Source organism: Poecilia mexicana, unplaced genomic scaffold (assembly GCF_051168715.1).
Source record: "Poecilia mexicana isolate PSO_F unplaced genomic scaffold, ASM5116871v1 scaffold_8, whole genome shotgun sequence".
Taxonomy (NCBI): Eukaryota; Metazoa; Chordata; class Actinopteri; order Cyprinodontiformes; family Poeciliidae; genus Poecilia; species Poecilia mexicana.
In genome coordinates this window covers 18,576,875-18,594,064 of record NW_028263377.1, presented here as the reverse complement: position 1 = coordinate 18,594,064, position 17,190 = coordinate 18,576,875, and the positions used below count along the sequence as shown (strand labels likewise).

General features: G+C 40.5%; 4 protein-coding genes and 1 pseudogene across 6 annotated transcripts; 3 read left to right on the top strand and 2 right to left on the bottom strand.

Annotated features, from left to right (window-relative positions):
* Window positions 1–39: 39 nt before the first annotated feature.
* On the bottom strand, window positions 40–2,903 carry pgls (6-phosphogluconolactonase). The gene is made up of 6 exons (XM_014983345.2): window positions 2,784–2,903; window positions 2,210–2,480; window positions 2,006–2,113; window positions 1,819–1,920; window positions 881–1,021; window positions 40–508 (listed from the first exon to the last, which is right to left on the bottom strand). Exons 2-6 carry the CDS (start codon window positions 2,471–2,473, stop codon window positions 362–364), a joined length of 762 nt encoding a protein of 253 aa, XP_014838831.2. The 5' UTR covers window positions 2,474–2,480; window positions 2,784–2,903; the 3' UTR covers window positions 40–361.
* Window positions 1,881–5,560, top strand: LOC106915633 (uncharacterized). Of its 2 annotated transcripts, XM_014983344.2 has the most exons (5): window positions 1,881–1,968; window positions 3,181–3,562; window positions 3,640–3,733; window positions 4,608–4,710; window positions 4,797–5,560. In XM_014983344.2, exons 2-5 carry the CDS (start codon window positions 3,276–3,278, stop codon window positions 5,471–5,473), a joined length of 1,161 nt encoding a protein of 386 aa, XP_014838830.2. In that variant the 5' UTR covers window positions 1,881–1,968; window positions 3,181–3,275; the 3' UTR covers window positions 5,474–5,560. The 2 variants fall into 2 exon arrangements, with proteins under 2 accessions (XP_014838830.2, XP_087863734.1); XM_088007608.1 differs by lacking the exon at window positions 1,881–1,968 and having other exon boundaries at window positions 3,121–3,562.
* Window positions 5,561–6,749: 1,189 nt separating this feature from the next.
* On the top strand, window positions 6,750–9,292 carry LOC106915632 (uncharacterized). The gene is made up of 4 exons (XM_014983343.2): window positions 6,750–7,185; window positions 7,420–7,553; window positions 7,647–7,752; window positions 7,826–9,292. Exons 1-4 carry the CDS (start codon window positions 6,927–6,929, stop codon window positions 8,545–8,547), a joined length of 1,221 nt encoding a protein of 406 aa, XP_014838829.1. The 5' UTR covers window positions 6,750–6,926; the 3' UTR covers window positions 8,548–9,292.
* LOC106915630 (uncharacterized) lies at window positions 9,287–12,681 on the bottom strand (annotated as a pseudogene). The gene is made up of 4 exons (XR_015763893.1): window positions 12,333–12,681; window positions 12,112–12,233; window positions 10,825–10,930; window positions 9,287–10,732 (listed from the first exon to the last, which is right to left on the bottom strand). The product of XR_015763893.1 is annotated as an uncharacterized LOC106915630 (transcript).
* Window positions 12,682–12,976: 295 nt separating this feature from the next.
* On the top strand, window positions 12,977–15,935 carry vac14 (vac14 homolog (S. cerevisiae)). The gene has a single exon (XM_014983338.2). The coding sequence runs from the start codon at window positions 12,977–12,979 to the stop codon at window positions 15,347–15,349; it is 2,373 nt and encodes a 790-aa protein (XP_014838824.2). The 3' UTR covers window positions 15,350–15,935.
* Window positions 15,936–17,190: the final 1,255 nt, after the last annotated feature.

Genomic DNA, 17,190 nt, shown 5'->3' with positions numbered 1-17,190 from the left:
GGAAAACATAATCTCAAAAAAAATTACATCAAGGAAACATTTCTACAGGTACACTGAGGCTTTAATCACACTGGGGTATGTTTATAACTTACAAGTTTTAACTAAACAAAGTGGTAATGCATTAAAAGAATAACACTAATGTAGATGTACAGTAATTATTTTGTTCTTCAGTAAAATTAAGACATCCAACAAATGTCCCAATACACATTACATTCATACAGGAGCAAAACACAAATGTAATTATCCAGAAAGTGTTAAGGTATGTTATTCATATGTATTCTTAAGCACAATTTTACTAATGCAGGAATGTACCATTTTGTATTTCCTGTTGATGTGCTGATTCGTCATCAGACTGAGAGTTTTAAAGTTTGGCTCCTGCACCTGGCCTTTCAACCTGGATAGTCAAGGCGGCAGCTGCAGGGTCATCAATTAGCCAAAACAATTCACCGCTGGTTGGTGCAACACGTGCGGCTGGATACGGCGAAGCTTTTCCACCCTCCAGAACCTCCTACAAAAAAAAAAAAAAGAAAAAAAGATGAGTTCTGAGTTGCAAATCTGACAAAATTGCACAAATAAGCAGATTAAGCTCCTCTGTTTTTCTTAGTGTGTCAAAATGGTTGATGCTTTTATTACTACATTGTTTTTCAGTCATTTGTATATGAAAAACCCAAAAGGTTTTGGTTAATTTAATTGATTTTTCTACAAATAGTATGTTTATTGTGACTGTGAAAATAGAAGGATTTATACAGAGACACTCTTTCCAAGTGCAAAATTTACACACGTGTGAAATCTACATTGCATCTGATAATAAGTAGGGACATTATATATCATATAAAAAAAATGAAAGGTTGTATATAAATCATATTTTTCCAACCATCACCTTCAAAACAGTGGCTTTGCTTCCACCTGTTGAGACAAAGGCCACACATCGTGCAGCGTTCACCACTGGGAAAGTCATAGTGACGCGTTGTGGAGGCGGTTTGGGAGAATCACTGATAGGAGCCACAATTTTCTTTGTTTCCTGCGTGTGAGATACAGACAAAGGCCAAGACATAACTTTTTATGCTTCACATTTCACAAGCAACATACATTAAAATCAGTGGAGATTATTCAGTTATTGATGCACTGCTTCCAGTCTTACTGAATAAGTAATTTCATGTAAAACATTTTACCTTTTTGCCAAAGTAAGCTAACTTTCATCAGTCAGCTTGATGATGTCAGCTCATGATGGATGATCTGCCCTAATTAGTAGTTGAGAGCTGAGAGGGTTGGGGATGGTTTTTATGAGAGAGTAGGTTGAGTTAAAAAGTATAATTGCTCCAATTCAGCTCTAACCCTGACATCAGCTGGACGATGGGAACAGCCGTCTTTAGCTGCTGGTGGCAAAACATTTAATTATTCTGTGTGGGGGAAATGTATGGGACAAGTTCTACATTTAGCATCAACAGCACATCTGTGCAGAAGCTGCTGATGACTGACAAACACTTTGAACGTATGTTTAAACCATACATAAAGTATAGCGTAAATGGTCTAAACCATCACTAATTAAACTTCAGCTCAAAGGACTCTGTCTTTCATGAGACCAAGACAGGACATGAGAGACGCATCATGTTCTATTCACACTCTACTTTTCTTGAAACATCTATTTTACTTCTACTGTATCAGGTGTGACAGGGAATTACTCAAGTAAAAATAAATACAAACGCAGGCAACGTTAAACTCTTATGGAGAAATATAAGACAGCCCGACTCATTGAAAGTTCACAGAAGTGGTTAAGTCTTAAACACTATACAGACTTCTGTTACAAATTGCAATTACCTCCAGAAGGGGATGACCTGGAAAAAGAGAACATGTGTGTCCGTCTGGTCCCATGCCCAGCAGCAACAGGTCAAACACAGGAAACTCTTCACCTGGGAACACCTGTTATTTTGAATTTAAGAATTCAATTACATTCAAAGAACCAACCAGGTAGTAAAAAACATAAAAGCTTGGGATTAATTTGGACCTGTTTCAGTTTACAGGCGTAATCCTCTGCACACTCTGCCACTGGCAGAGAGGAGTCTATTGTTAAGATTCCACTCTCAGGGATGTTGATCTTGGGAAACAACTGATTCTAAAACAGAAGAGAAGTCTGCCATTTAATTTAAACGCCATTTGGTGCAAAATACTTTAAGAGCCATATATTTAACTAAGTAGCAGGAAATTTGACCTGGTAAAGCCCAAATGTGCTTTCTGGATCATCGAAAGAAACCAGGCGCTCATCACAGAAGCCAATCACCCACTTGCTGCAATCTGGCTGGGGCAGAGCAAGCAGCTCTTTGCTGAGCATGGACACAAGGCTTCCTCCTGAGAGACCCAGGGTGAACCTGCCATAAGAGGCTATGGCCTTCTCGGCCCGAGAGGTCACCAGATGGGCCAAGACTGGACCCAGCTCTGCTGAGGAAGGAAAGACCACAACTCTTCTTCCAGCCATCACAGCACTGCAAGAAGAGAGAAAGGTTGCAACATTAAAGGAAGTCAGCTACAAAACAGTTTTGCAACTGTGTGGAAAATGCACGTAGCAAAGCTTTTGCAAACATTTAACAAATATTCTATGATAAAAACTTTTATCAAATGCGGTTTACTAAGCATGTCAGGCTACGTGGGAATTTCCTTGTACCCTACTTCAAGTACAGGAGAACCACTAGTCAGTATGTTAATACAAGCGCTTTTCTTAGTACGTAGAAACAACTGCAAACCTAAAATGCAATCTTTTAAATATAGAAACAAATTACTGTTAATACCTTGCAGAGAAAATTCGAAACAGCAGATGGTCATGTGGATTTTCAGTCGGCAAATGAGTAAGTTTAATTCCATGCACTACTTCCTGAACTGACGTTTCATCAGCCAATCACACATCTTGCAACACCGCACTGCTTTCTGGTCGCTGAAGTTCCCGAAAAAGTAGCGTCCAAAATGCTCCGATTATAATGCAAAGTTGACATTTAGCTAACATTCATCAATATTAACTAACGCTTTGATAAACTAAACAACACATGTCAATATTTTAACTCAATATTACATTATTTTTGTATAATTGCTATGCTTCCGCCTCACCGCTAGATGGAGTCAAAGTTTGCATTTGAACAACTTGAGTTTTACCCTTATGCATGCCTGCACTGTTCTTCTCGCACCAAACAGTGTAACTACATGTTGTTGTAGTCATCACGAAGGAATCCTGACTGTGGCAACTCGCCTGCGTGAATTTTGCTTGTCACGGGAGACCAACGAGAAACATGTCCACAGCCTTCTCCTTCCAGTCGCAGCTCGTCTCCATCATGGATGCGCTATCCAAAACAGCTGTGATGGAAATAAGCAAACTGGTGGAGATCGAGTCCAAGATGCTGAAAATAGAAATAACAAGAGGGCGAAATGAAATCGCTTCTCTCACAGAGAAGCTACAGCTGATGGAGAAGTTACTGTTCATGGCTCAGGAGCGCAGGCAGGGCACAGCAGCTGCAGCATGCTCAGAGATGAGGGAGTCTTCAGAAAATAAAGCTCTTTTGGCTTCAGACAATTCAAAGTATGTATAGTGTTCAATTCTACCCAAAGCTGTTTATCTTGACTGTTTTGTTTGACCTCTAATATTTTGTATTTAAGTGCACTGCATAGTGGTGGAACCACGTGGGAAAACATACGATCCTCAACAGAGATGGACAGTTTGGACCAAAGTGACGAGCATACTTCACCTGAAGTAAGTACCCAAGCTGAATCAAATACAGTCTATTTTAAACCTGTTTGACTTTATGCAATCATTTCAAATCTTCTCCCACATATACTCTGACAATTGTCCTGTGCATTTTCAGCTGAAAAATAAATGTATTAGATACTGAAATTCAACATGGCGACGCCCATAGACATAGTTTGCAGTACTTCTGATGAACATCATTGTGGGAAATCTGACTTCAGATGGTGTTCCAGTCAGAATTTCCTAGTTCTGAGTATAACTGGGACAAAGCATAAATCATGGATTACTAGGCCTTGAGGATTGACTTTCGTTACCACTGCTTTAGCTAAAGCCACAGTTTGCAAAGAAATTACTAATAATCAAAAGAATCTCATGGTACAAAGTTATTAATAAGGAGAAATATTCAACATATCCGTGGAATTATATATACGCTACACCATAAGAAATGGAAGGCAGTCTCCTATTAATGGAGAAAAAAAATTGGAGCATGGGGACTTTACAAAGACTGGATATTTCTTCTAAATAGCTTATCCAAACTTGGTGATATTTTACCAAAACCTTTCAGGATCACTTTGGTTTTACCATTTCATCCCATTTCACTGTGTATAACCACAGTGAAATGGGGTGGAGGTTGCATCATAATCGAGGGTAATGGCCGAGCCAAAGTCCACAACTATCGCTGGTTTGTTTGGTTTTCCGTTAAGCTGCACAGGATAAACATCACAACATATGTGGAAGGAGTTTTCAAATGACCTAGGGTCTGTTTATTTTTTTTTCCCTCATAAAAACCTGGCATTTTAGCAGAATTGTGTACGATTTTAAAAGCCACTGTGTAAACATGTAGTCAAGTTTAATTATTTTTTACATTTGTGAAATTTAGGTTGCAAACCCACCAAATGACTTGTCTGAACTGATAGTGGTAAAAGAAGAACCATCAGATGTGGATAACAGAAACACTGAAGAAGACGGAACAAATGAAGCAAGTGAGTTTTTAGATTGTTTTTGTTTGGCCTTTGCTACATTATGTTGGTTATTGGGAGTATTTACATTTTCCACCTGCTGTCAACAGGAAAGGATGCGGTCATGGATACCCAAAAGGCTCCAAATGTGATGCAGCATCCTAAACCAAGTGCAGAACACCAGCAACCTCTGTTCACTAATAGCTTTATGGGATCAAGCAGCCAGCTGCCTCGTGCTGACTCCAGGAGACTGGAGATGCAGTGGAATCCACAACTAACACCGGCTCACGCTACACTGCAGGAAGGGAAACAAGTGGTTCAAAATGTTGCCTCCCAAAACATCAGCGCATCCAGGAATGTGAAGCTCCACACTTTTAGGAACTCATCTGCAAAGAGGTTTGGCTGCATGCAGTGTGGCAAGGGTTTCAGATGCTTCAGCCAGCTTGAAATTCACCAGCGAAGTCACACAGGCGAGAAGCCATTCCGGTGCACGCTGTGCGGAAAGCGATACGCCCAGAAAGGCCACCTGTACACACACCAGCGCACACACACCGGGGAAAAGCCCTATCGATGCACTATTTGTGGAAAGGGTTTTATTCAGAAGTGCACCCTTGATATGCATCAGCGCACACACACAGGTGAAAAACCTTTTGTTTGTGTCAGCTGTGGCAAGGGTTTCACAAAGAAGTGTAATCTGAAGAAACATCTGACTCTGCACCTAGACCCTAGCCTAAACGTCTATGGAGGCGAGTCGTTTAGTGAAACAATTATACACGGAACCACATAAAATGACAATGGCTAACATTTATTTCTTTTCTTCATTCTGATTTAAACAGCTATTGGAAAATAAAGTTTACTTTTCTTAAAATATGAATGTGTGTCTAACAGTGCATATTTTGAACACATCACTGAAAGGTTTTCTGTGCAGATATCAGAAACTGATGTTTCAACAAGCAAATATATTTTTTTAATAGTCTGGTAAAGCCAGTTCCTCCTGAGAACTTACAAACATATTAATCTGATACATTATGAAATCAACTAGCATAGGAGAAAGTGCTTCAGATATATAGAAAACACTCCAGGTACTATTAAGTTGCTATTAAAGCAGCTGAACTAGCAGATGGACAGTAGCATTAATGGTTATCAACAGATCATTAAAATTTGTTTGGCTGAAAACACAAAGGTTTGAAGGCTTAGGGGATTTTGTTTACTTAATATTTATCATACATTTTATTTCATAGTTTTAGTGTGCTATAATAGATTAATTAAATCAAGCATTACCTCGTAAAAGGTGAGTTTATTATTAGCCTATCATCCCTGTGGGTCATTGTACACTCTGTACAGATGCACCTCAATAAATCAGAACATAAATGAGTTGTTTTATTTTTGTTATTCAGCTTAAAAAAAGGAAAATCATACATAACTTAGATTTAATACACACAGCATTTCAAGCTTTTAGTTTGCTTTTCGGTTGAACTTAATATGTCACACTAAAGGTGGAAAACGTTTTTAAATGATCATTCATTGCCTTTTTTTGTATCTCAAAAACATGGTTGGACAGTCACTGTATACTTGCACATCTGAAAATCACTTATTTGGCTATTACAAATAATCACCACTAGATGGCAACAACTTCAAATGATGTCTAGTTTTAAGTCTGAGTAAAGATCTAGTAACATATACATTTTATATTATTCCCCCCTCTTCTTTTAGAAATATTTTTGCAGTAGCTCAACACCGATTATATATGTTTAAATTGTATTAATAAAGAAGCTTTATATAGCTTTTATTGTGCGTAGGTAAATAAGTAATTGAAAAAACGTGTGAAGGTGTGAAACAGGAGAAGTTCCGACTATATGTGAAAGATAACGACAAATAATGTAATATGTGCTGATTTTGCAACCGCGACCTTTACAGAACAAATATATTTTTTATGAATTAATCATACATTAAAGTTTTTTTTTTTATTCATTGATGTTTTGAGAGATGTTTTACAATACTTGTCTTCTCTGTCCTATGACATTTTCTATCCATATATTTTCAGCAAAAGCCCTATAAATCGAGTTGAGGCAGGAACACACGCTGTTGCCTTAACATACAGTATACATTGTGGTGCTTTCGCCTATAGATTTCCCATAATCCTTTGCGGTACAGCTGTATCACATATTTGATTATAGGAGCAACGCTACTTCGTGGGGGTAATCTTGCCGAAATTAGAAATACTCAGCTACTTTGGCGAGATGATGTGCGACAGCGCTAACAGGAGTTTTCGGACACAGCTGGCCGTCATCCTGGACAGGCTAACAAAGGCGGCTTTGGCTGAGATCAGCAGCCTGGCTGACGAATGCTCCTCCGTCCTTCACACTGAGATATCTCTGCATAAGACGGAGAACGAGGCGCTGAAGAAGAGGTGCTACTCTCTGGAGGTCCAGCTGAGAGCAGCCAGAGAGGGACATGCCTACCCTGCACATGTCAACACCAGCGTCAGACAACTTTCAGGTCAGAAGCTTGAATCAAGCCTGACACTCAGGATTTTACCCCCCCCCCCCCACTCCTTTTTTTTTTTTTTTTTTTTTTTGCTGCATAGTGCACCCTATAGGCTTGTATTCTGGTTAATATTATTGTTACTTGGAGTTATTGTTTGCTTTCTGCCTGTCTTTGTATAACTGCATGTATAGAAAGGTGACAATCTGCATCAAATTTCAGTATGAGCTCTATTTGTTTTCCTTCTAGATCAGCACCAGTCTTCTCCAGCCATCGAAGGAGTATTTGGGAAGGATTGGTGCATGGATCTGTGGAGAGAAGAGAAGCTTCACCCTCAGAGAAGACTGCCAATGGAGGCTGCTATGACAAACATAGGAGCAGAGGTCAGCTGTGTGTCTTATTTTTGCAATTCAGTCATATGATGGACTGAATAATGAGGGATGTATTTTTAGCTGCTTCTTGTATGCTGTTGGTAGGCAGCTGACATGATGGGGAGAGAACCGGATCTTATTTTTGTCAAAGAAGAGATGTATGACGATCACCCTATTGGTCAACAGATGAGTCGTGCTGACACCAGGAAAAGTAAGAGCGGAGAGAAATCAAACAAAACAGATTAACTGCCTACAATTTAACTGGGTACATTTTCATTTTACAGTTGTTGGGATGTTTGAAGATGACAGCATGCTTCACAGATCCGTCGATGAACTGCAGCTTCACTCAGGGGAGATGAATAATTTCCCCATGATGTCGGACGGACAAATGCTACAGCGGGCACAGCCGACCATCGCGGACAGATTAATAGAGGACGCAGCGTTGGGCAGTCTTGTGGAAAACACAAATCCTCCTCCAGCCTCGGTGGAACCCTCAGATTACACGAACTGTCTCCAAACAAACACAACCAAAGAACTCCCCTTTCAGCCCAAACTTGTTAAGGCACCAAAGCGCTTTGACTGTTTATTCTGTGGAAAAATCTTTAACTATTTAAGCAGCTTAAAAGTGCACATCAGACGGCACTCGGGCGAAAAGCCTTTCAGCTGCTCTGTGTGCGGAAAACGGTTTGCTCAGAAAACGTACCTGAAGCTGCACCAGCGAGTGCACTCTGGTGAAAAGCCTTACAGCTGTCCAGACTGTGGCAAAAGTTTCTCCCAGAAAAGCTCCTTAAACATACACCTTCGAACGCACACGGGTGAAAAGCCTTACAGCTGCGTGGGATGTGGCAAATGCTACGCGTATAAATATGGTTTAAATCACCATCAGTGTTTCAACTGGATGGTCAAACCAGAGGTATTTGACACAGGTCCTCTCAGCACTGCTCAGAGTGACTCAACATGCGGCAGTATATCTTTACTAACATCCAACATGGAAGAAAAATACTGATTTGGAGCAAAGAGAGGCGGATTGTGTTATCTATTGTTACCTGTGCTACTGTTTGTCATATTTTTTAGCTAGAGTGGAGAGACTAACGTAGCAGTGGTTAAACAATAGTTGAGCTTGTAGGTCCATTATAATAGATTATTTATTCTCACAGGTCTGAGTTTGACTCATCAGCCAGCAAGAAATGAAAAGATCTTGCCTTCATTGCATTGTTGCATGTGTTTGTTCCTAATGTATCAGGCCACAGAAGGACTGTCCCAAGAAATACCAAATTACTGACTCTGGGGAAATGGTCCTGGCCGACCTTTAAAACTACCTCCTTGGAACAAAAAGGTGAAACAAGCTTGTTCCTTTGACCAGCTCTTTATTTGTTCGACACTATTTTTAATTCTTTGGCATTGAAATGAAACCGAAGTCATTTTTCCTGAAATATAACTAAAATTCAATTGTTTATCTCTTGGTCATATATTTAAATAAGCTCCGCAGGCTGTTATTGATGATATTGTGTTTGAAAAGTTACTTTTTATGGTTCCACCGTGATTTATGAATTGAAGAGAAATTGTCAACATTCTGTAAATCTGATTTCATGTAGTCTTATTTCATTCTTATGCCTAATAGAAATTGCTTTCTTTGAATGTAAGGCTTGCCTGAGCTGATTCTGTTCCAGAGATGGCTCTAGCAGCATCGATTTTACTAGCATATAACTGACATTGAGTTTTATGAAATAAAACAAATGAACACATTTGTACATATGACTTTGTTTTAATAGAGAAAAAAAAACATGAAAAATGTCAAATTACAAAAACATTTGTTTTCAACACTCCAACCACAATACTAAAGACAAAACATTACCATCAAGACATTAACATTCAAACTAGTGTAAAAAGTCACATGATGCATTTCACTAATGGAGCTAATAAGACATTATAACCAGGTAGTGACAAGTTTCTGTTAAGGGTGCACAGATTGCAATTTTCTGGCCGATCGTCGATTACTGATCTTTAAAAAAACCTGACATGCCGATACGGATTTTCTTTTGATTTGGCAACAGTGGGGTGTTACTGTTAACTGTAAATGTTCAGACATGACCTGATGGACCGGCCTATCAGTTAAACGTCTCAACGAAGAGCAAAAGAGGACAGTGGTTGATTTTTGGACCCTTGCCGAGGTAGATAAGATGAGTAGATAAGATCGGCTTCACATGTAAGTATCGGCTGATCACCAATCTCCCAAAATTGAGGAAATCGGAGCAAATGTATCGTCCGATCAACTTATCAGTGCACCCCTAGTTTCCGCTGCTACATGTTGCTAGGTTTAGGCTGTTTCTGACTCACTGACCCTCCTCCAACAACCTCACGATTTATGTGTGCCATTAGATGATGACTGAGGTTCACCTTCTGCGTGAAGGTCCTTCCACACTTAACACACAGGAAAGGTCTCTCGCCAGTATGGATGCGTAGATGACATTTTAAATTGCCTTTCTGAGTAAACCTTTTGCCGCACAGGCTGCACCTGTAGGGTTTCTCACCTGTATGGACAACATAGTGAATCCTCAGAGCTGATTGGTTGGCAAAGATCTTGCCGCACAACTCGCACGACTTGCTACTTCTCTGATGTGAAATAGGCGGCACACATCTGTGTGAGTTCAGCTTTTTTTGAGGGAAATGTTGCTTGCAGATGCTGCAGAAGTTTGTCTTATGTGACTTCATGTGGTGTGTCAGTGTGCCCTTGTGAAAGAACGTCCTGCTACATACATGACATGTGAACGTGTTGCTTTTTGGAGCTCTGGTCGTTTTCACACTGACCACATTCAAGTTATTGGGGAAGTCTTTAACATTAGTGAAACGGCTGTCAGTGCCGTTTGTCGGTAATGTCTGCTGTTTGTCGTGACTGGGCCCGACTGCAGGGCTCGATTCTGCTTCATTGTGACTTGCTTGGACAAACTGAACATCATCATCCTCCTCCTTCTCCTCATCATCATCGTCGTCCTCCACTTCAATTGGTACGATATGGGCGCTAAAGTCCTCTTCTGTTGTATCATTGATACTGATAAAATGCACAAGTGCTTCTTCGGTACTTTCTAATAACGAATCCTCCTGTCCGTCAAGTGGCAAGCTGCAAGTACTGCCATCGACAGAGTAATCCACTGACTTCTGGTCCGATTCCTCAGCCATGCTTTCTTCCTGTTCTGATGTACAAAGGCAGCAATTTAAACTCAGAAAGGAGGAAAAACATTGCTCTATTTACCCACTCCGTTCCAATTCTTCACATATTTCTTACCTTCATTGGAAATTGCTTTCTCATCTGAGTTAGTGGCAGCATTTGGCATCATCTCCTCTTTTTTGATCTCGGCAAGTGTGACTTGGTCCGATTGAGCTGCTGTAGGCTGTTAAACACAAAGTCTTGTTTTAATCTCAAGTTCAAAGGAACACATTTTCAAAAATTGTGGATTACCAGCTGTAATTTGAAATGGAAAGGTTGTTTAACTTCAGTTATTAGAGTTGAATTAGTTATTTGATCAAGAGCCATACAAAATAAAGACATAAACCTAGCAAAATGCAGAAAAAGTAAACTTACAGTAAAATGTTTTAATGAAGTAAAAACTGATCAGTTCACCATACTTTACAAAAAGAGTTTTATTGACACATTACTAGTTCTCTTGATCCTTTTACAGAAAACAGCCAACATATTCAACTGAAGATGAGTAGATTTTTTTTAATTGAACAAATAGCCTTCAAGATATTATTGCCTCTACTTACATTTCAAAAAAATGGCTGGATAGTCTATCAAACCCATTTAAGCTCCAGTTACCATCAAAAGATTGGAATTTTTTATTCAACATTTCTAATATTTGTGTTAAACGTTAATATAAGCAGAATTAATTTTTATTTTAATGCACAATGTAATCTTTCACTGTTTTTATTGGTTAAAATAATCTGGAGTAACAAATGATGCCCATCGGCTAAATGGATGGACTATTACAATTTAATATTTTAATCTTTGAAATAGTACAGAATTCATACAGGCCTACTTGTTGAACATTTTATGACATATCTTGAAAAAAATGGGTTAAAACATCATTTTGGCCACAACCTTTCACAGGTTAATGTAAATTGAGGGACATAAATTACATTAGAAAAAAATCTCTAAAATAAGACCAGTTCAAGTAATGTATGAAAGGCATTTTAAAACACATTTTCAAAAATTGTGGATAACCAGCTGTACGAGTTGTTGGCTGCTTTGGAAACTATACTTTAAAAACTTACTCTTGTGTTTTATTGTAAGCTTTTAGGCATTTATAAGCAAAACAAACATATAAAATACCCAATCTTGTAAGTGATATTTCACGCTTATTTGCATATTTTTAAATACAACATGACATAGTGCCTTTTAATCAGCCTTCAATTAAAATCAGGTGGGCTGAAGCAAAGAAACATTTCAGACATGCAGGGCAGTGTGCCCTAATAATCGTGGGGAAACTGTTAATTATTATGCTGTAATATTGATTTGTAAGCACTTCTGTGTCCATAATAACACACAGAATGCCCTGGAGTAACCGCTTCTCACCTCATCATCAGGAGACCCTCGTGAGACCGTGCATCTCTGGATACTGCATGGATCTCTGTCCTTCCACAGATTTATACACCAGTCTTTTCCAAAGATCCCCTCTATAGTGGGAGGGCAGGTCACTGGGAAATAGAAAAGAAACAAAGGCAAGTTGGGTAAATCAATGCGGATCACGTTTGCTCACAATGACCTGCTGTTTTAGTTTGCGATACTCAAGATACCATCATGATGCTTCTCGTCTCTGCTGCAGGCAGTTTGCACACCTACGCTGCAATAACTTCTACTTTTCTTGGGCGTGTCTCTGACCACACTTGTTAGTTCACACTCCAGACTGTTCACTTTCTCTGTCAGGGCTGAATTGGCAAACAGAAGCCGGGACAGCTCCGACCGCAGCTCGGCTGAGTCCTGGTCCACCAGCTTGCAGACCTGGCTGAACGCAGACTTGGCCATCGTCTCCATGATGGAGGAGAGCTGGGAGTGAATGGAGACGCGGCTCGCCATGACAGACGGCAGAAGTAGAAAGGTTTTCTAGCAATATTTTTTTTAAAAAACAAAAAAACAAACTAATGTTCACGTTTCAACTGGAAAACGTGCAATATTAATAAAACAATTATTTGCGGCGCATGTAGCCAATGGAGCTAATAAGAGTTACCGCTGCGCACAAAGCGGGACCCAAATAAAAGTTGCAACAGTGACGCATTTCCGGCGGATGTAACTGGTCAGCTGCTTTGGGTTAAAACGCTTCCTTGTTACGAATGAAACCTCTGAGGGTAGGATTTTTTTCTTTCTGATATAGTTTAATCTAAATGCGAGCCGCTTTCTCGCCTACTTCAGCAGACGGGGATTCGGGAGTGCAGCCGCCAGCATGAACACGGAGAAAGACTTTTCGCCCCTGACGCCCAACATTGTGAGGGCTCTCAATGATAAGCTGTATGAGAAAAGGAAAGTCGCGGCTCTGGAAATAGAGAAGCTGGTGCGAGAATTCGTGGCCCAGAACAACTCGACTCAAATCAGACATGTGATCCAGATCCTGGCATCGGAGTTTGCTCTCTCTCAACACCCCCACAGCCGCAAGGGGGGTCTGATCGGACTGGCAGCTTGCTCCATCGCCCTGGGGAAGGACTCGGGTCTGTATCTGAAGGAGCTCATTGAGCCTGTACTCACGTGTTTCAATGACTCAGACAGCCGCTTGCGCTATTATGCCTGTGAGGCTCTGTATAACATAGTGAAGGTGGCCAGAGGGGCAGTGCTGCCTCACTTCAATCTGCTCTTTGATGGTCTCAGCAAGCTTTCAGCAGATCCAGACCCTAATGTGAAAAGTGGATCTGAACTCCTGGACAGGTTACTGAAAGACATAGTTACAGAGAGCAACACTTTTGACCTGGTGTCATTTGTCCCCCTGCTGAGGGAGAGGATCTACTCGAATAATCAGTATGCCAGGCAGTTTATAATTTCTTGGATCCATGTCCTGGAGTCAGTGCCAGACATCCACCTGTTAGACTATCTCCCCGAGATCCTAGACGGACTCTTTCAGATCCTGGGTGACAACAGCAAGGAGATCCGCAGGACGTGTGAGGTGGTGCTTGGGGAGTTTCTGAAGGAGATTAAGAAGACTCCTTCAAGTGTGAAATTTGCCGAGATGGCCAACATTCTTGTCATTCACTGCCAGGTTGCCGATGAAGCCAAACTCACGAATGATCTGATCCAGCTGACAGCTATGACCTGGATGAGGGAGTTCATCCAGCTCGCAGGCAGAGTGGTGCTCCCTTATTCTTCTGGGATTCTCACTGCAGTGCTTCCATGCCTTTCCTATGATGACAGGAAGAAAAATACCAAAGAAGTGGCCAGTGCCTGTAATAACAGTCTGATGAAACTGGTGACTCCAGAAGATGATGAAGACACAGAAGAAGAAAGAGGCAGGAGCATGGGATCGCCCTCTGCTGGAGAAGGCCAGCCCAAAATGGAAGGAGACGGCAATGACATGTTGAATGCATCCCAAGAATCTGTCGGTTTGAGCAATATCAGTTTCTTTACTCCAGCAAGTTCTGACCGACCTCACGTAATTCTGGACCTCGACGGGATTGTTCAGGTGTTGAACCGCCACCTCCATGACTCCTCCACTGGCATGATGACCCGCATAGCTGTCCTCAAATGGCTTTATCACCTGTACATTAAGACACCACGCAAAATGTTTCGCCACACGGACAACCTGTTCCCCATTCTGCTTAAAACGCTGTCTGATGAGTCTGATGAAGTCATCCTGAAGGATCTGGAGGTGTTGGCTGAGATAGCATCCTCTCCTGCCGGCCAAACGGACCAGGCCTCCTCTTGCGATATCACTGACAACAAACTGGTGCTCAAGGTGCCAGACGGGCCCAAACCCGGACAGCAGCCCATCACAGCCTCCAAAGCCGTGGACTCCTCCCCGTCTACTCCCAGTATGAACTCGTACTTTTATAAGTTCATGATCAATTTGCTGAAGCGTTTCAGTCTGGACAGGAAGCTTCTGGAGAACAGAGGAGCTTTCATCATCAGACAGCTTTGCCTATTGCTTCATGCGGAGAACATCTTCCACTCTATGGCTGACATCTTGCTGAAGGAGGAGGACCTTAAATTCGCCTCTACCATGATTCAGACCCTCAACACCATCCTGCTCACCTCTGCTGAGCTCTTCCAGCTCCGCAACCAGCTAAAAGACCTGCACACTCAGGAAAGCTGTGCTTTGTTCTGCTGCCTGTATCGGTCCTGGTGCCACAACCCCGTGGCCACTGTGTCCCTTTGTTTCCTCACACAGAACTACAAGCACGCGTATGATCTCATCCAGAAGTTTGGCAATCTGGAAGTGACTGTAGACTTCCTGATGGAGGTCGACAAGCTGGTGCAGCTCATAGAAAGCCCAATCTTTACCTACCTGCGTCTGCAGCTCCTGGATGTGGAGAACAACCCATACCTGATTAAGGCGTTGTATGGACTGCTGATGCTGCTGCCTCAGAGCCAGGCTTTCCAGCTGCTCTCGCACCGCCTGAGGTGTGTGCCCAATCCAGAGCTTATGAGAACTGTGGACGAATCCAAGTACATGGACTCTAAAAAACAAGCAGCCTGCAAGCGCTCCGCTCACACTCAGGTGGATTACATCGAGCTGCTGCAGCATTTTGACCGAGTGCAGAGCAAACACCTGGAGGTCCGACACCAGCGCTCTGCACGTGCATCCGATCACCATGAGAGGAAGCTAATGTGACGTGTAATTTATGATTATTGAAGACAGAGTACATGTAATACAGATATAATATACTGAAAGAAATAATAATTATTAAAGCCAAAACATATATAAAATTATTTGTTGAAGAAGCACTGGATATGCACCGTCAGATCAGCTGTGTTTTTTGGCATTCCTTATCTTTATGTGTAACATTAGAAAAACTGGAAATGCATAAATCTCACCATGTAAAGTCCAAACTAAACTTCCATAACAACATATAACGAATAGCTTGTCATTAAATCTGCGTGTTAGTCGTGTTTGTATCCTATTGTGCAGAAGTACTACTAAGCATGTGTTCAAGTTGCCTTAATCATGTCCGCCAGAAACGGGAATATCACATGTTGATTATTGGCTCAGATCAGGTGAGGTTTAACTCGGTTCATGACTGGGAACTGACATACTCTGTGTGTTGCTACACATTAGATGTTTTTACATTGCAGAACTTTTACTTTTATTGCTTGCTTATATATTGAGCAACTTTTTTATATGTAATGATCTTCCATTGTTTTTGGTGATGTTTCACTGCAGTCATTCTGTTCGAAAATAAAGTGGACCATGTGATTTACGTATTTTTTCCTGTGGTTATATTTTGCACTTCTCTGGTGATTACAATAACTCGGTAAACTTCTTTATGAGAAGTAAAACAAGGTTGCCACTTCCCTATAGTAAAATAATTCCTGTAATTCGTCTCCCGTTTTATCGCATTAATGTCAGAAAACAATTGCACATTAAACTAAAAATGTCAACCACATTTTAGAGGTAAAACTGCTTTTGGATATTTTTTTTATTGCATAGCATTATATTTTAGATAAAAATAGCTGTCATGCTCTAGAACTGACTTTGCAGCATAAAGAATTGCACCTGCCTTTTTTTTGGGCAACTATTTGGTTATTGCACATTAGTACATGCAGCTTACAGGTATGATAAAACATTCAGTCTTTCTGTCAATTATATGTTTTAATACATTATCTGGTCTTTACCAGGTTGTAAAATTATTCAGATTTAACCTCATTTGTTGGAAAAAAAAAAAAAAGCTACACAAAATATAGAAAACTTGACTTTGTTCTTACAATGATTACTCACAATTAAATGTAACAGACCTTAAATACACAAGACCAAATATGCTGCAGAATCCCTGATATAGCTATTTCAAATCCAACAGAAAATAAAATGTTTAAAATATTATCCACATTCATTACACAAATTGTGACTCTGAACTTTGAGTTTTACTTAAAATACTAAAAATAAACATGGAAAAGAACATGCTGACTGTTTATAGATGGAAAAAGTGACACTTTTCAGTTTGTATTCAAGGAGGAAGTAAATGGTCTGAACTTGTATAACGCTTTTCCAATCATTTTAACCACTCAAAACGCTTTACACTAGAGTCACACTCACCCATTTACGCTCACACATTTACACACCGATTCACAGATTGGTAGGCAATTTGGGGTTAAGTGCCTTGCCCAGGGGCACATCGACATGTGGCAGGAGGAAGCTGGAATCAAATCTAAAACCTTCCTATCACAAGACGACTACTCTACCCACAGAGACACTGATCCCTGGCTTAGTGACTTGGTGACCTCTCGCTTTCATTATGAACCGAGTTAACCCATAAAATACACTGTGTAGTCATAAAAATAGCTTTTAGCTAGTTTAAAACTACAAAATTGTTCATTTGAAGTTTAATTTTCTATCAAAAAAAACAAATGTAGATGTCACTTTGTCATCTTTACAACTTGTTCTGAGCCGATGGTAGATTTGCCGCTAAAATATTTCCTTACATGCCAATGGTAATTTATAGTGAAACCAGAGTGGTT

Excerpts from the sequence above, each read along its gene's own strand:
- pgls (XM_014983345.2), bottom strand. The coding sequence starts at position 2,473 with ATGGCTGGAAGAAGAGTTGTGGTCTTTCCTTCCTCAGCAGAGCTGGGT. Across the intron at positions 1,921-2,005 it reads ACGCCTGTAAACTGAAACAG|GTGTTCCCAGGTGAAGAGTT; the intron begins GTCCAAATTAAT and ends TCAAAATAACAG. Across the intron at positions 509-880 it reads GCAAAGCCACTGTTTTGAAG|GAGGTTCTGGAGGGTGGAAA; the intron begins GTGATGGTTGGA and ends TTTTTTTTGTAG.
- LOC106915633 (XM_014983344.2), top strand. The coding sequence starts at position 3,276 with ATGTCCACAGCCTTCTCCTTCCAGTCGCAGCTCGTCTCCATCATGGAT. Across the intron at positions 3,563-3,639 it reads TTGGCTTCAGACAATTCAAA|TGCACTGCATAGTGGTGGAA; the intron begins GTATGTATAGTG and ends TTTGTATTTAAG. Across the intron at positions 4,711-4,796 it reads AGACGGAACAAATGAAGCAA|GAAAGGATGCGGTCATGGAT; the intron begins GTGAGTTTTTAG and ends TGCTGTCAACAG.
- LOC106915632 (XM_014983343.2), top strand. The coding sequence starts at position 6,927 with ATGATGTGCGACAGCGCTAACAGGAGTTTTCGGACACAGCTGGCCGTC. Across the intron at positions 7,186-7,419 it reads CAGCGTCAGACAACTTTCAG|ATCAGCACCAGTCTTCTCCA; the intron begins GTCAGAAGCTTG and ends TTTTCCTTCTAG. Across the intron at positions 7,554-7,646 it reads TGACAAACATAGGAGCAGAG|GCAGCTGACATGATGGGGAG; the intron begins GTCAGCTGTGTG and ends TGCTGTTGGTAG.
- vac14 (XM_014983338.2), top strand. The coding sequence starts at position 12,977 with ATGAACACGGAGAAAGACTTTTCGCCCCTGACGCCCAACATTGTGAGG.